Source organism: Ornithodoros turicata, chromosome 6, assembly GCF_037126465.1.
Source record: "Ornithodoros turicata isolate Travis chromosome 6, ASM3712646v1, whole genome shotgun sequence".
Lineage (NCBI taxonomy): Eukaryota > Metazoa > Arthropoda > Arachnida > Ixodida > Argasidae > Ornithodoros > Ornithodoros turicata.
This window is the reverse complement of record NC_088206.1, coordinates 10,108,094-10,125,451: the sequence shown is the minus strand read 5'-3', so window position 1 is coordinate 10,125,451 and position 17,358 is coordinate 10,108,094. Positions and strand designations below refer to the sequence as shown.

The window sequence follows — 17,358 nt, the reverse complement described above, 5'->3', positions numbered from 1 at the left end:
CGAAAGCGGGTGGGTAAATCAAAGGAAGGCCGTGCTCGGGCCGGGCCTGGGCCTCAAAATGCGGCCCATGCAGTGCTCTATAGTCCACTAGTCTAGTGTAGTGAAAGAGCGAAGAACGGAGTGTCAGGACGGGGACGATACTGACCTATGCCTATTTGGGATACGTCACAGCCGCCAACGTGTCGGCCTCAGTGTCGTCTCTCTCTCTCTCTCTATGATTGCCATAACAGTAGTGCATACCTGGTCGTACAATCATAGGTTTGGGATTGCTTCACGATAACTGCTTCATTGTAATGTAGCTCATTGAATCATCGTCATAGTAAGGGTTGCTACTCCGTGGCGTCACGTCGTGAGACATCTATGATCAGAGTCATTTTGAGAGGCAGCAAACGTTCCTGGAATGCGGTTGGTGTTCCAGTATTCCATCCCTGTGCACGCGCTGCTTATCTTTGTGTTTACTATTCGCAGGCTATCAAGCACTCAAGCAGCTATATGATGTACGTATATTTTGCAATCATAGGTCGTGGAGCTGGTCACTTGGACACTGGCCATACGCTTACTCGTTTGATAACGGTTTGGTGAAAGAGGACAATACCTGTTGACGCAGCGACTGATAAAGCTCGATCGATACAATTTTTCCTACTTCTACGCAGCTACGGCATCGCTTGGCAGTCTGCTATTTCAGTGGGACTTATTCTCCGAGTTATCCAGTAGGAGTTCGCGCGGTAGCGGTGTTATTGTCTAAGGCTGAAGAACAAAAGAAGGCGTGATGGGGAGGTTTATCCATGCCTCTGTCTGGGCTGTTCTTGTGTTCATCTTAACGGTAAGTCATTAATATTGCTACGATATTGACCTCCAACATGAGTGGCGAAGACGATCATCTGTCGTGTCCTATCTGTACTCTGCCGGCCTTTCTATTAATGTGCCCAGTCAGTTACTCTCATTATACGAGGCGTTCTTCTTATCCGTTTTTATATTAAAGCGATGAGAGTGACTTGGAGGTGGTTTTCACAGGTGGGTTACGCGGACAGGTGAACATCCTGCCCTTAAGCACATCCACCTATTGGGTGACGCATTACCTAAAATCGATTAACTTATTAATCGCATGTTTTCCGAGAAATGCGGGATAGCAGAATTGGAGCCAGTCATAATCTAAGCGCACCTTCTCTTTTAAATATCCTGACACGAGCGCGTACTTTGAGATATAAATCCATAAATCCCTAAATTTTGCCATGGCGTTACCACGCTAACCCAATGTAGCAGTGAATTGAAAGAAAGTATTGCTTTCAGATCATGTTTACCTGAATAAATTCACATAAGTTCCCCTAAAATGAGACAGATGTGCGTTGGAAACACACGATACCGGGCTATATGGAGACAGTATGGAGAGAGTACTGAACCTATAAAAGAGGAAGAAGTAGTACGTCATCTACGTCGCTGAGAGCGTGGCTGTATAATGGACTACAGATTTTCCTGCTCATTTGAATCCATTGGTCACTCAATTTAATCCAAGCGCTGCCCTATTTAATCCAGTGGTCAACCAAATTAATCCATACGCTATCCAATTTTATCCAAGCTCTACCCAGTGTAATCCAAGCAACACGTGTAAATGTATTCCATATGTATTTCGTCATGGAAATTGTCATAATTGAGACATGCATGATTACGCCAATGTATTGCGAGCTTATGACTACTGACCCAACAACCCCAGGTTTTTGCCCTGTCATGTGATGTTTTAAGACTGCTTTTTGTCATTATGACATTTCATGACTATTTTCATGATATGTGCTATGAATTGGTTTTATGGGACTACTGCTGTTCCTAACAGTGTCATTTAGTGTCCACACAGTTGGTAGACCCACGAAAACCACGCATGTTAAAGTACTTTAACGAAGGTCCGCAAGGTACGCCGCGAACGCGCATGCTGTCCAAGGTCGGGCGCTGTGGTTGAAGCGAGGGACACGCGCTCTCAAAGCATTGAATAGGGCTATTATCATTGAATAGGGCTATCAATAGGGCCATGATCACCGCGAGAAAACGACATCGCCGTCCAGGGGATTCCTCTTATCGGGCTACTCGCCGCACCTCAGATTAAGTATATGATAAAACGTGTACTAAAAAGTAGACGATTATGTGGGAGTTCCTTTTAGGTGAAAGTAACCGTCAAGGCACTTTCATTTTCATTCAATATAGGGACAAATATGTAGTTAGCCGAGATACGTCTTTAGATATGTTCTATCTTCAATAGTGTGGAGGCCCATAAATATATTGAGATAATACCTCGCTAGAAGGTTTTGATTCATGAATGCAATTTATTAAAAAGCCAACTTTTCTCATTGTACTGTGCATAATTTTTAATTGACTGCAAATATATACTGTATTGCTTTCAGATATTGACAACAACAGAGAAAGCGCACGCAGAAATAAGTGTGAAGAGGGGGTGTCGTAAGTATTGATCGTATCTTGGTTTCGTTGTTATATGATACGCACGACAAGTGGTAAGTCGCTGTGGAACAGGACACTGCACGCGACATTTATTTGTGTCCCGTTGTGGCGCTTGTTGAAATTTCCATGCCGGGACAACGCGATTAAACGAGCATGCTTCGCTGGTCTAAATCATGTGGTGCTTCTTGATCGACGTAGTAGCTGCTTCTAGCGGTATGGTATTCATAGTAACTAAGTCTGCGTACATTGCCTCCGCGGAATGAGTATTAGCACCGGCGTTGCCAGCGCATCACTGGGAGTAATCAGCCACCAGTGAAAGGGTCGCATTCTCCAAACCCACTAGTGGTACTGCAAGAATGCTGAATAAAACTATACATCGCCGGGGACTGAAGACTTTACAAGATGACGCATAGAAAAGAGCCGCCATTTTTGTGGTCACGTGCACGTTGATGCTCTCGATTCACCAGAACCTGTCCAGAATGCATTGCGTTCGTCTGACACGCTATCGTATATGCACCAATGTTTGGTAAGGCAGCCCTGTGCAAATGGTGATCGCCGCCCTCTCCCCATTACAGGGTCCACAAACATCTGCGCTGGGCATATAGGCAATGCCTAACAAAACCTCTGTTCGGGAGACGAGTTCAATTTCTCCTCATTTTTTCCCTTACAAACACACACACACACACACACACACACACACACACACACACACACACACACACACACACACACACACACACACACACACACACACACACAAACAAACAAACACACACACACAACAAACAAACAAACCCCTGTTGTAGTTTTCCTCGAATCGTTGTAGGTTCCTTAAGAATGGTATAGCGTTAAAGGCTGCGTGTAGTAAATCCTCTCCACAGCGTTGATTAGGGGCAGCTTAAACAATCAAATCAACAGACTTCTTTCTGCAGGTTTACCTGCTATGGTTTTGGACGCTATTGTGAGAAGGATGATCAGAGGTGGAAAATCTGTGGAAAATGAGACCAATACGTCCTCAAGAGATGGCTGCTATACCGTGATATACATAGATGGGATCTCTCATAAAAAAAAATAAATAAAAAGAAGAAGAAAAAGGTGGACGGGTAGGTGGGAGACCTTGAACAGAGACCTCTTGAAACTAAGGAACATTGATAAGACACATACCGTCCACCCCTATTGCACTCGACTTTCAGTACATTGTGCTGCTTGGGAAAGCATGCAATCAGAGTTGCCTTCAAGTGTCACCACAAATTGACGTCACTGATAAGGAGAGTGAACTGCTCCCGACAGAAGGTGGAATGGTCTGCACCATAGATAAATTTGCTTGGTCATATTAAATATGCTGATCAGATTTCAGTCTTGCGTCACAGGGTTCGTTTACAGTTTACAGTTATCGTGTGGTAGTACATCGTACATCGGCCAGCTCGGACGTTTATGCCAGTCGCGTCAGAAATCACGTGCTTTTTTTTTTGCTTTGGTTGCAGCCCGTACCGTCGGTTTTAATCGATGCTGAAGTTACCGTTCCGTGTATTAATATTGTACGGTGGATACTCGAGCGAGGCTCAGTGTTTGCCACTGTTGATGTCGCTCACGTACGTTGGCGTTTTAATGTTTCTTGAGCGTCCAAAATGTACGCCTCCTTTCCAGCAGTTGTGAGTGAGCGTTTGGTTCCTTTGAGTATACTTGAGGGTTTGACATTTCGCGCTAATATTTTTCTTTCGCATGACACACCTCTTTTCTCATAGTTCCTGTAAAGTTGAACGTGAAGGCGCTAGCGAGGCCTACCGAAATAGTCGTCACTTGGGTACGCTTCACTCCCAGAAGAGACTGCACGACAGCTGGTGCCCGGTATGACGTTGTGATCAAGTGGCAACCGAAGAACGAGGAAGAGCGTCTTGCGATACGCAGTGTGAAAGAGAAGCATTTCGACGTTACCGGCCTGAAACCCACTACCCCAGTCACTATAACTGCCTATCTGAATTATACCGACGCAGAAGGGGAAGAGCATACTGGACCACAGAGCATTATTAAGGTTTCGACATCTGTTGACGGTAAGTTGTAATGTCGTAACCCTTAGTGTGAGAAGACAAAAGAAAAAGAAAGAGAAAGAGAGAGAAAAAGGCAAACGAAAGTATAGGGGATGCGTTAAATGTGAGAGTGCACATACTATCCAGGTGAAATCAAGTTATCTGTTCCTAAAAACATAGAAAAGGAGAGAAAGAAAGATTTATCAATGATGTGCCAGCCTGATAACGTGATGCATGATGACGTGTCAACTAGAGCACCGCAAGGTCCCCCAAGGCTTACCCGAAAACCCGAGCCCGACCCGTGTGCCGAGCCGGGACGGGTGAAGCTTTCTTTTTTGCGGGCCTGGGCTGGGCTTGGGTTGTTTCATTATGGGTCACCTGGGCCGGACCCGTATATTGCCGGGCCTAGATTGGACTCGATCCTGTGTTGCCCCTCTCTTGTTTAGCTAAGGTCAACTTCTACAGCCTGATACAATGGGCTGAGCTGGGCCGAGCCGGGTAGCCTATAAATCCCGCGGGCTGGGGCCGAGGAACTAAGTATCCTTCGGGCGTGGGCCGGACCCGGGCTAGGTCTGCAGCCGTCCTACCGGGCCCGGGCGGGTAAATCAATGGAAGGCCAGGCCTGGACCTAAAAATGACCATGGACCATGAAGAAGGGGCATAAGCTTATCTCCTCTTTCCTTGCACGGTTGTTATGGAAAAGCACGGGGACGTACGGGGCTACCCGGTGAACCTTGGAGGCTATACGATGGCCCAGCCGCGTTGTTAGCGTCGGCCAGCGGTCTGTTGAGCGGGGTACCAAAATAGTGTGGAAAACGGTTCACATTAAACCCTAGCACAAGAAAAAAAAAAGCGAGGCTTTCGGTGTCTGATTAGCATGAAGAGACAAGAGGAAGAAAGCTCTGGGGAATATCGTGTGAAGTACCATCAAAAAATGAATACTTACCAGATTACTGAAATTGCTCTTTTCAGGTCCATCCGCACCGAGAAACCTTAAGCAGGAAACATTAAGTCGCACAGAAGCAACGTTTGTGTGGGAGGACCCTGAAGTTCCGGGAGGTCCCTTGGATGGATTCGTCTATCAAGTGTGCGAAGCAAAGGATTGCAATTCTGAAACGATCTGCAAAGAGGTTCCACTTGAAACGCCGGAGAGACATAAGCTAACTATTAGACGTATGGCACCCAACCGGTACTACCGGGTGAAGGTGGCTGCATACAACATCCTGCAGCTGAGCAGAGAGAAGATATACGGGGACTATTCGAGCGCGTGCTTTAAGGCAGAACCGCCGAGTAAGTGTTCCAACTCCTGCTCTTAACACATAGGACAGAAGTTCCACCTTATCGCTCATCAACTTCATTGTTATGCGGTCTTATTTGATCAACCTCCGGTCAGGCCCGACTGATGCGTGTAATCGTTATGGAGCCTATTGTCTTTTCTTTCGCGTGTACAAATAAGAAGATAGCTTCAAAATCGTTAATCATAGGTAGGACTAAGTTGTTTAGGCGTCTATTAGGATGACGTTTCTTGGAAAGGTTTTTCACAGAGACCGAATGTTCGACTCTCCTTTTCTGTTTGTCATTGCTGAATAGAACTGATACGCCACAATTGATGGACAAGTCGCAATGAATCAAGACCTTGCTGCGTATCCATCATTTCGTGTCTACATAGAATCCTGATAATATAAAACGGAAAACGCTTAATACGATTTTGTCGCCTCTGGTCCAAGCATGCCCATATGTTATAGAAAGCATAACTAGTGCTGCATTAAAACTGAGCACGACAATAACGTGGAGAAATTTATGCTATAGTGAATGGTTTCGTTCTGTGTGTTGCGCAATTCATGGTTAGTGTTTCATGAAATCGTTACACGGAGAGAACCTTGATTACAAGAAGAAATACACCCGCAAACATCCTCCACTTAGGCCAAATTCCCGTCGCACGTTCTTTCTCGTCCCTGTCCTATCAGTCTTCTTAACTGATAGCACAATGACCCAATGAAGTTTTTGTTTCCCGTTTTTACGGGTCGTGTGTTCCGACGAAGAAACCCAGCACATACCGTATCCCGCATGACCTGCGCGGATCAGACGCACGGGAGCGCGCGGAGTGTTCTCGGATGTTGATTCGACTGAATGTGATCGTTTATAGCGTAACGTAAAAAACAAAAACAAATGCATTTTTTTTTTTTTTTTTGTAATGGTCAACGACATCCACGCTAAATAAGGCCTGAACACTAGTTGACGTGACCTAGTATACCACGCCCCACACTTGAGTCCCCTATCATACCAACACTTTCGACGGGTGATGTTATGGAGACGAGTCACCGTCAGCCGCATGGATAGCCAGTAGTAGCCACAGGAAGCCCGTGTCCAAAGTCTTCTGCTAAGATTGGCTGAAGCAGATGACATCGCGGTGCAGTACATTGACGGTGCGACTTTTATGTGTCCATGTGGCGAAGAAGAAGCGAAGGCGTGAATCATACATTATTTGGTCTAGTTGGTTCTGGAGCACGCTATCCAATGTTGAATTCCAATGGCAGAGTCGGAGCAAGTGGCAGGCTCGGCAATGGAGCGGCGTGATCTGGCCTAGAGCAAGTTATCCGTATCTGCGACTGGAACACTTGCGCCCAACTTGGAGTTTAGCCCTGGCCAATCTCCCTTGGGGCATGGCGGCCAGAGACGGAGGAAGAAGAAGAAGAAGGTACTCATGTTCCATTATTACGCAATGTTTTGCAACATCAAGGTCCTTCAAGTCTCCTAACGTTGCCATTGTAATGTCTGACTTATCGCTTCCTTCATGAAACAAAATCGCCAACGTACGACGCGAAAGACTAGTCACGGCGAAGACGCGTTGCGAAGCGGGCATGTTGGCGAAACAGAGACAGGAAATAGGAAGCACAAGGGACAAGTGACACGTCACATAGAGTTCCGGTTGAATTTGCCTATTTTGGCGGAGCAGTCTGGGTTGCTCCCTGGAGCGACCTTGGCTCGAATGCCGCTCTGAGGCTCCCATTGGAAGACTCCAGAACTGTTCCCAATCTGCCAATCGAACAGATTTGCTCTCAGCGGAGCAACAAAACTTGCTCCGGAGGCGCTCCGAATCTACCATTGGAATTCAACACAAGTAGGTCAGCTCTCGCAGCTCCTCATTTTCCTCTTTCCCCTATGGCCAGTGGATCGTCCCCATTGGTCGCTCTGCAAAGTGTGGGAGCCATATTTCAAGGTGAAGCGTTTGTGGTTTTGTTCTGTGTAGCTACGAGGATCTGCGATGTCATTGTGAATAGACAGACACTTCGTCACGCGCTTTCTCCATGGTCACAGCCTATGGCGGGCGGATGTGACGTCACGTGTTCGTGAGGACGAGTGTGTGAATAGAGAGTTTTCGGGGACCGGTTGAGTACAGCCGCTACGATCACTTGGGAGAGACGAGAGCGACGCGCATGCGCTTTACCTCGTGGGGATTATCCTTCCCGCGCGGCGATATCCTTAGCCGCTTCGACGTCACGATCAGTTCGCTTCCGATCTTTCTCTTTCGGGGACTCCTCAACGATGCTGGAACGTCGCCGCGGCCGCCGCGATGGATTCCATTTACTTGGCAGGAGCCAAGTATTCCTTCGATATAAAGTTTCGTTCATCGGAAACCTCGCGGTGCATATTTCTGGTCCATCGTTAGTCACGCTATAGGTCAGAAAATCGCCGTAGAAAATATCTAAAGAGACGACTGCCGCCATTTTGATGACCGTTCCGTGTAGGGATGCTGTGGTGACTTAGAACTGTTCAACCGTTCCATTTCGTAGAGTGTACAACATCTTATCGGTCGAACATATACGTGTGGGAGTATATACGCTTACGATTGTTCCGTGAAGTGGTATATTTACAGTGCATCGCAGAAATGTTTCCCTTCCGTTCTTAACGAGAGATGGCACCGCACGTATCACGGCGGTTGTTTCCCTTCGGTCCCAGAAAAGTATTTCTGGTGAGTTTCCGGTCGGTTCCTGGCCACTGGACCACGCACCGACCGGCCTATCGATCATATGCACCGCGCCGGCTCCCGAAAACTCCCTAATGACTATAGGGTGCCGAAGTTTTCGATGTTGCACTCAACGCCGCCTAGACTAGGAGCTGCGGTGACTGAGGCCACGTCGCACAGTAGTGGCCAGGGACTGAAACCTAATGAAATATCGGTTGGCTTCCAGAACGTCGTAGAGGTTTCGGTTACGAGATTTTCGTTCGTATCTGTTACGGTGAGCGATAACCACTAAGGCCGAACCGGTATCGTTTCGGGTCGAACCTTGCACCAGTACTTGCACCTGTAAAAACGAAGCCTCCCAGCGTATTACGCTGTAGAGGAACGGTAACGTTCCGAATACCCCCACTGCATCCTGACTGCCGACTGAAGAAGCACTTTCGTTTACGTAAGAGGTACGAGGTTTCGTTTACGTATCACACTTTTTTTTGTTCTAATCGGGAAACAAAACGACATGTTTCCGTACACGAGTGGACCTGTATCGCCCTCATCTTTTAGAACGTAGGTTGTGAAAAATGTTCCGCGACTGCGGATTTATTTTTAGTGTTCTTTTCTGTAATGCACAGTAGGACAGTTCGGTAGGTTTGCCAACTACTCTTATACGGGGTGTCCCAGGTAAATGGGAACATATTTTTTAAAAAAATATGTGTATATATCACCTTTTCCGAGATGAAATCAATTGCAATATAGCATATGCAAAAGGGCATTCCTTAGGAGGGCATTAGCAAGCTCCTAAGGCAATGTCTTAATTAACTTTCAATAATGAACTTTTTAATTATAAAAGCTACGAAGTTGTCCCAATGAGAACATCTGGTCCCTTTGGTCACCTGATACCGGAGCCGTTTTCAGAAATAAAATCCGTTCGATAGATCGTCCGCAAAAAAATCGTGAATGAACGCCTTTTTTTCTTTATTTTGATCATTGCGCATCTTCGGAGACTTTCACCCCAAGTAAGAGAGGGTGAAGGAGCACGCTCGGAGGAGAAAGGCGCCGTCCAGACGCACGCATCGCCGCAGTACCTCTCAATGTCCATGGATTTCCGTGCTGATTGGTGGTTAGGGAATGACGTTTCAGCCTCCTTCAAGAGAGGGGATTCTAGCATACTCTCACCATAGGCACTCCGTACGTGTTATGTATTCCGTCGAAGAGCAGGCAAACCGCGCTACTATTTCGCTTGGGACTTTCGACACCACGGTGAGTAGACAACCAGGAGTAAAATGATACCGTAGTTTCGAAATCGACTGGAACGGACGTGGGATATTTCGAGTGAAATCATAAAATAGTGTCTCCTTTTCTACGACCTAACTTAATTGTCTGAGACATACCCCCCTCTCTCTCTTACAAAATTGCTTGGTCCCTGGCCGCGTCAGGCCTACCAACGCTCTGCCCTCGAAGCTCTCTTCACCTCTCTGGGTACCCCAGGTACCCACTCCTCCGCGGGTATAAGCGTCGTCGTCCCTTTTCCTTGCTCCCCTCTCTGTCATGTTTGCTCTCTCTCTCAAAAAAAAAAAGAAGAAAAAAGGTAGAATTTCCTACCCAAGCTGGTTGAACGACAGGTAGTACTCTGTAGCTTGTTTCTACTCCGCAGTTATGCCCAAGAGGTAAAACTGGTTTGAGTAGAAGTGTGGTTGCAATACATCTCTATACCGAGAAGGGGAGAAAAAAATCTACCTTTTTTTTTTCTTAGAGTGTAGGACTTCGATCCTTATTGAGAAGGAGCGCAGCATTTCATCTCCCGCGCATCACCACCAGCAGTGGCGTAGAGTATCACTTCTCTCTGGCGATGAAACTCCCCATTCATTATCTCACAATAAAGTTTTTTTTTTTTTTTCTGAGGCATACGTGGTTATTTCCCTACCCATTGGTTGTAACGAACATTTTCCTGTCACCCCGCCAATATCAATATGTCATAAGAGGGCTGGATATGAGCCGCACGCACACACACAAAAAAAAATAAAATAAAGGAAAAAGAAAGAAAGAAATCTAGCGCCCTGCGTCCATTCTAACGTTGTTCGCTTTCAGCTACAATTCATCCGAGAGATTTGCGTGCCGAATGCAAAGCCAATCCCAACAGCCTCACCCTGACCTGGAAACCTCCTCATGGGAAGGGAGCCGATAGCTACGTCGTGGAGGTAACGGGAAACACAGAGGTGAGTACCAGCCACTAGGATCGTCTGTACGATGTAACCACAACATAGATATATCGTGTCTTACGACGTTGTAGTAACCTATAGGCGTTTTGGACCTCATCTGGACTAAACGGAGAATACGGAGGCACGGGAATACCTGAGACAGGGTACACCGAGTACGTTGGGTGTAGCTGCTACTTAACGCGCCCGACTCTATAAGTTCGTGTATCATGGCTACTTTATCAGTGTGTAAGATATAATACACTAACTTGCATGACATAACTCTCGTGTGTCCTTCAACGGCCTCTGCTAAAATGTATAGTTCTGGAAATTTCCTTTTACCTCGTGTTAGTACTACACTCGAAGGAAGAAAGGAGTAAAATGTTTGCAGCTTCCAGTCCCCTAGATTGCCAATTACTTACCATTTTAGTCCCGTGACCCTCAAATTTACTCGCCAAAGCTACAAATAGTCACTGGACTTCGCAAATTGTATCCTGAATGCAACAGTCGTGAACTTGATGGAATAAGGCTATATAAGGTGGTAAGACGTTCTTACAAAGTATTATTATTATACATATTATGGTATATATGATTATTATATACAGTATATATTATTTATCTCCCTCTGTTGTCTACATTTTAAACCTATACATAACACAAGAAAGTCAAGCAAACCGGTCGACGGTGAAGAAGGTAACATGTCCTTGAGCTTCTGGATCGACGCTCACATTACCTTCGTCTCGTCCGGCTCTCTGTTCGTGTATTCGTCCTTCTACTGGTATCCTTCTATTCGTCCTTCTCAAGCTCAAGGAGATGTTTTTGTTTATCTTGCTATCTCTATGGTGGATCGATGGGAGAAAAATACAACTGTGATTAGTTTCAGTTGCCGGAGAAGAGCATCCCACATTGAAAGAGGGGTATTCGCGGTGTAATTTGCTCGTATGGTAGACGAAAAAGCTGCACGGACAGGTCACTGTGTCAAAAATATCCCATACTTCTTTTTAAGTACTGGAAGACAGGACCAGATGCAGTGCTTGACATGTAATATTCTGTACCATACTATGTTCAGCTACTTAGCAATCATTCAATCCTATAGCACGCTCAGAAGATAGAGAAGGACATCGGCATCAAGGATATTTGCAAGGGAGAGGAGTGCACATATTCGGTGGACGGACTCAAAGGGGGACTCACGTACGAAGTCATACTCGTCGCTAAAGAAAAGGACATTGGTGATGATTCTGCTTTCACTGAGTGCACCGTGCCCGAATCTGGTAAGGGACCAGTAACCCACCAATGGAAACGGTGGCAATACACGAAAATCCTAAACGATTTTTGATTATGTTCATGGCCACTATGTCAAATGTTTAAATGAAATTCGCGCGCCAATAGAAGAAAATACAAACCTAACGTTGCCCGCAGCACCTCCGCCTCCGACGCAAGATATTAAGCTGGTCTATGACCGTCAGGAGTGGTGGTGGGTGACCCCGAAGGAGACTCAGCAGGCATTCCAGTTCCCTTCAGACCTCTTCAGCGATATCAACGGACATGTCGAACCGGTCACGGTACTCATAGCGCAGGACTCGAATATAGGTTACTATGCTTTCTTTGCTTTAATATCTCTAACCGGTTTGGTCTTCTAACAGCGTCTATGCGAACTCACCAATTTGCCATCATTTTGCCAGATGACTGCGAGAAACCTGTTGCATGGGAGGAAGCGAACGCCAGAGAACCAGTACCATGCTACATACTCTCAGAACCGTTTGCGGATGGTAAGTGCATGTCGGATATAGAGCTCGATTCTTTGCAGCGGGATACGAGACCGTATTGTGCTGTAGAACCGTAGAAACAGAACATGGCCACAGTGAAGCTAACAGTGTCTTCTAGACAATCATTCCACTTGTTAGCCGCAGTGGGTCACGCAGCTATGAGCTACGTTCCCACTGCCAGGGAGTGCCCTGGGCGGGAAGGGCGGACGGAGAACGGCGAGACCTATACCGACAAAAGTGAGACAAGCGAGACTTCAGCACGCGCCATACGTGGCAGTCGTTTGTTGTCGTCAGCAATGCGCGACGACGGCGTGCGTGGTTAGCATGTCGATAGCGCAGCGAATAGCGCACTTGCATTGGTTGGTCACTGCTACGCTAGTCCGGTGGTGGTCAGTCGCGCGAGAAGCAACTTCTTGGACAGTTCCGGAAAGCGGGTCTCGGGCATATCTAAGCGACCTTCCCGCTGTTGCAGGAGCGTGACCGCTGTCAATGAAAAGTCTGTGTAGGACAGCTACGTGATGGACCATAAGTAGGGGTAAAGACTCCTGTATTGTTGCTGCAACACTCGAGCGGACGAGAAAGTTGAAGCATTAAATCTTGCGATTTTCAATGAACTCTAGCCTATCGATTTCTTTACGCGGATGCTAGTCCCGGACAGCGAAAGCGTAACCGTACTTTAGCAAGAACAAATGTACTGTATTGTTGCGGATATGTGCGAATGTGCAAATATGTTGCCGATACTGTCGATCGTATCATCTCTAATGATGGGTGCAGTCACTCGCTGGGTGATCAAGATCCTTCAGCACACAACCCTTCCCCTGGCATGCTATTTGCAAGCAGCACCGCTAACAGACAGTTAAGACAGCACACAAGCAGGAAACAAGACGACGATGCTAGTTTTGAAATCAAACGAGCCTCATCGAGATCGCCATCCATAACAGTGTGCTCCTCTGGGCGTGAGGTGCAGGTCAAGTCTTTTGAGATTCCAGCACCCCCGACATACCTGGTGTCCGTTATGAAACTAGTACCGCGCTAACGCTTGTACCGTGAAAGACAGCCTTCTAACACTGAAACTTATACAAGTGTTTCGCCTTTGGTTGCTGAAGAGCCCACTCGGGCCAAGTTAATGCGCCGTGGCAAGTCTCTGCGCATAGAGATCTCTGCTATTCCAGCGCATACAGACCTATGTTCGAAGTTATGTGGCACAACTGTAACGTTACGTGGGCGTTCCCGCCCATCGCATGGCCATGCAGCAGCGCCCTCACCGCCTCCTGTTGGCTGTCATCTTCGCTCCCACGTGACTGCTCCCGAGCAAGCGTCATGCAACGTCACGTGAACAGATGAGAGGCTCTTTAGTTTTCTCCCTACAAGCTTTCACGGCAAAATAAAGGTAACTTTGGAAACGCAACGATTTCGAGCGAAAGGCCTTATGGGAGAGTTTTGTGGAGTAAAATACTCGCCTGCCACATATATTTGTTAGCGTAGTGTGAACCGTGTTACGAGTGTTTCCGAAATCCTCGAAGTGCGGATCACTGAGTGCAGGGTAATTGCGACGGCCGATGTCAGTGTGACACCCCTTTCCTCATTCGAAGAATTATGGTGGTGATAGCATGCAATATGAAGCAGTTCTATCAACGCATTATGTTGCCTGTGGTTGCGTAGACAACGTTGGCGACGTCAAGATTGGGTGCGTCACCAACCTGAGACAACGCTTCTTATCTATATTAATTTCGGCGAGGACTGACTAGCTGGCCATTAGTTCTTTGCAATATTTGCCATTCTTTAACTAGTGCTGCGCACGGAGTGTTCGTACAGATGGTTCGCTGGTAGACTTTTATTGCCAAGCGATCCGCCTGCCGACATGGCGACATGTTAGGGATAGTCGTGCGTCCTTCGCTGACTTCTTGTTGGCTTGCGTGCTAGTGCCTGTGCCGACATACGTTGCGTTGTGAGGAGCACGTGAAAGCGCACTGCCCACATGCGGACATTGCTAATTACTGCGATAAAGTTGCAGAGTTTGCTATCTCTTTCTAGATGCGGTCATTGCGAAACATTGCCCTGTCGTTGGGTGTTTTCAACAGACTCTACAGTATTGAAAACGATACATAGAGATAACTTGTGGTACGCAAGAAGTACCTGGCGCTTTCCTGCCCTTGTATTTCAACCAGCGTATCGGCTAACATTTATACTTTGCTTGTGTTCCAGGTGGTACCTGTAGGCATGAAGATGCAGTACAAATCTGTATCTTGGGGACGGACGAGAACTGTAAACGCAAACCTTCCTGTAACGGACCGCTGAGAGAAGGTGTCAAGTACGGGTAAGTACTACGTTGAACATTGGTACAGTATAATGCTTTGGTAGTCTTCAATAGCTTTTTTTTTTTTTCCTTTCGTTCTGATTCCGCTAGCTGTAAATAGTGTTGCGCCGCGTAGGATCTCTTCATGATGTCGGCATACATATTCGTTCAAGGCTTCAAGAACCACCACTCACCACTGGGACTAGCTACAGTCACTCAATAAGCTTAAATAAGCTTCGAAGCTTATTTAGTGACTCTGTGGACCAACTATAGCTCGAGACCCCGATGCCGGGAGCTGTCGACAGCGAGAACTTTGTACACGCCAGGCAATAACCATCTGTGAATTTACAATGGCGGCATGACTTCTCAGAATCTCTGATACCCTGAAAGTTACCATGATCAGGTTGCTTGTTTATCATGCGACGAATTAGAAATTTAAAAAATTAAGGAGAGGGCACAAACGATCGCTGCTCTTCTTACGTCCTGCGCCAGAGGCCAGTCAACGAGGAGCTCCTCGTTGACTCGTTCGCGTGCATTAACTTGCCTGGTTGGAATCATTACATCATGGGTATAGAACAACAGCTTCGCAGTTGCGAGTCATGAGGTACAAATTTTGTTTCTCATGCTCCACATTGCTTTTGGCGTAACGTTTACAAAATTTCGGGGAGGTTGCGTTATCGAACTCACTTTAGTGATTCCCGATTTGTTTTTATGGCAGATGTAATTGCACGCTTAGAGTGTTAAACTAAAAGGGGGTGCGCTTCATTAAAGGAACATTCGATAAAATGGTTGCGCTTTGCAGGTTGAAGCTAAGGGGCAGCACAAGAGCCGGCCAAACAGAGTCGAAGCCCGTTTTCTTCACAGCCGGAAGTCCACCCAAATCGAGTAAGTTACTTTACACGCTCCTGTACCTCGAACACTATAAGAGTCAGTTGTGACGTCTCTTAGAACAATATGACATGACTCTCACATTCCTATTTGTATAATGCACTGGCCAGCTACAACAGGAAGCGGCGGAAGGACAGTTGAAAGCTTGGCACTGATTGGTGGGATCCTCGTTCTCACGGTTTTCATGGTAAGATCCAGAGCATATCAGTAATGACTGACGTTTCACTGACGGGTAATAGTAAAACTGCAATAGGGGATATTTCAACTTACCGATATAACGGCAAAGCGGTGGCGCCAATGGTGGTGATATCAACGCATGTCACAGATACGTGTCTCGCACCATTGCGAACTTGGCGTACCGGTAGTACGCCAAGTAGTGGAGTACTTTCGTTGAGGCAGAATAACAATCGAGAGTAAAAAGATCTTAGCAAAGCACTGTTGATGTGAATGTGACACAACTGTTAAGGACCTACTGACAACTGATCCGAAGACATGCGAAAAGGCGACATATATCCCACCATTGTAGGGTAGAATATGTCAGTCACCAACTACCACGACGTGATCACAGTTTCCTCGTTCCATAATACCCGTAGTCATTATCACACTAACAATGTACGAATATATATTCCTGATTTCGTTTTGCTGCTACGATTTTATGCAGTATAACCGCCAATGGATAGAAGCGTTCAGTTTGTATACAGCTATGCGAGAGGACAAAGAAACACTGCTGCGTTAAAGAACCAATCAGCAGGCATTAGTTGTTATTGAAACCGTGTCCTGGTGCGAGGGATCGTTAACGTTATGGCGGCATGCACACATACTGGGAATTTTAATATATTTAAGAAAGTGGGAAATAGTAATTTCGATTATAGAAATACTGTGCGTGTAGTAAGATGATGACCTAACGATGTCGCCAGAGATGCTAGCAGTGAGTACCATGTAGTAAATCCCAGTGTAAGTTTAAATTTAGCCCTGTGACTACATAGCAAGTGTTAAAACATATGGTAGCAAGTGCATAGGAAGTGTTACAACACAAACTATGCAAGTGGTGATCCCGAGCTACACAATGTATTCGAAAGTGTTTTTAACTTTGCCCGCATAGAGAGAGAGAGAGACACGTACGTCCCAGATAACCTGACCTGGGACCAGAATTTTCAGTAAATTGTGACAGTTGCGGGTCGTTTATTAAGTGCAGCCAACTGACACCACACCTTACCAATTTCAGATAAGGCCGTAGCCGCCATTCCATCTCCAGGAATACCACCTGCCAAACATTACGTCAAAAGTCACCCGCTGGCCTGCATATACGCCATCTTGTCAGCTGCTATGATACTTCCAGAAAACGCTGGAGAAGCTTCCATTCACAGATAAGACGGAGGAGTTATCAACATTATTTATTCCCACGAAAAGCGGACAGAAGGCATCAAATGCCTGCACCCACTATTTTGTACAGACTTCTAGGCAATGCTCACTGTTAGCTGGACGACCACTCAACTAAGTAGGTCATGCGTGTGATGTGATGTTATGGGATCGAAAAAATAATAATAATAATAATTGTCTGTGTGGTTTAAGTTGAGTGTGGTTTCAAAGATGTAGTTCCTCATAGAAGGTCTCATAGGCTCAAGTTGGTTTTGCCATTTTTTCTGGTTTATTATCGAAAGCGATTAATTAAGATAACAATTAAGCGGGAGTAGTAAGTATTTAATTCGTGCATTTTTAATAAACATTTCACAATGAACACTAGGTGTACCTCTATTGGTGGTGATGTGTTCGTTCGCCAACG

The 17,358-nt window shown here is 46.2% G+C and overlaps 1 protein-coding gene across 1 annotated transcript; it reads left to right on the top strand.

Annotated features, from left to right (window-relative positions):
- The first annotated feature begins 587 nt into the window (after nt 1–587).
- LOC135399032 (receptor-type tyrosine-protein phosphatase delta-like) lies at nt 588–17,315 on the top strand. Its single transcript, XM_064630672.1, has 12 exons — nt 588–823; nt 2,391–2,445; nt 4,191–4,496; nt 5,445–5,762; nt 10,519–10,646; nt 11,722–11,896; nt 12,045–12,215; nt 12,308–12,394; nt 14,597–14,708; nt 15,490–15,572; nt 15,686–15,762; nt 16,801–17,315. The coding sequence occupies exons 1-12, from the start codon at nt 770–772 to the stop codon at nt 16,810–16,812; spliced, it is 1,578 nt and encodes a 525-aa protein (XP_064486742.1). The 5' UTR covers nt 588–769; the 3' UTR covers nt 16,813–17,315.
- Nucleotides 17,316–17,358: the final 43 nt, after the last annotated feature.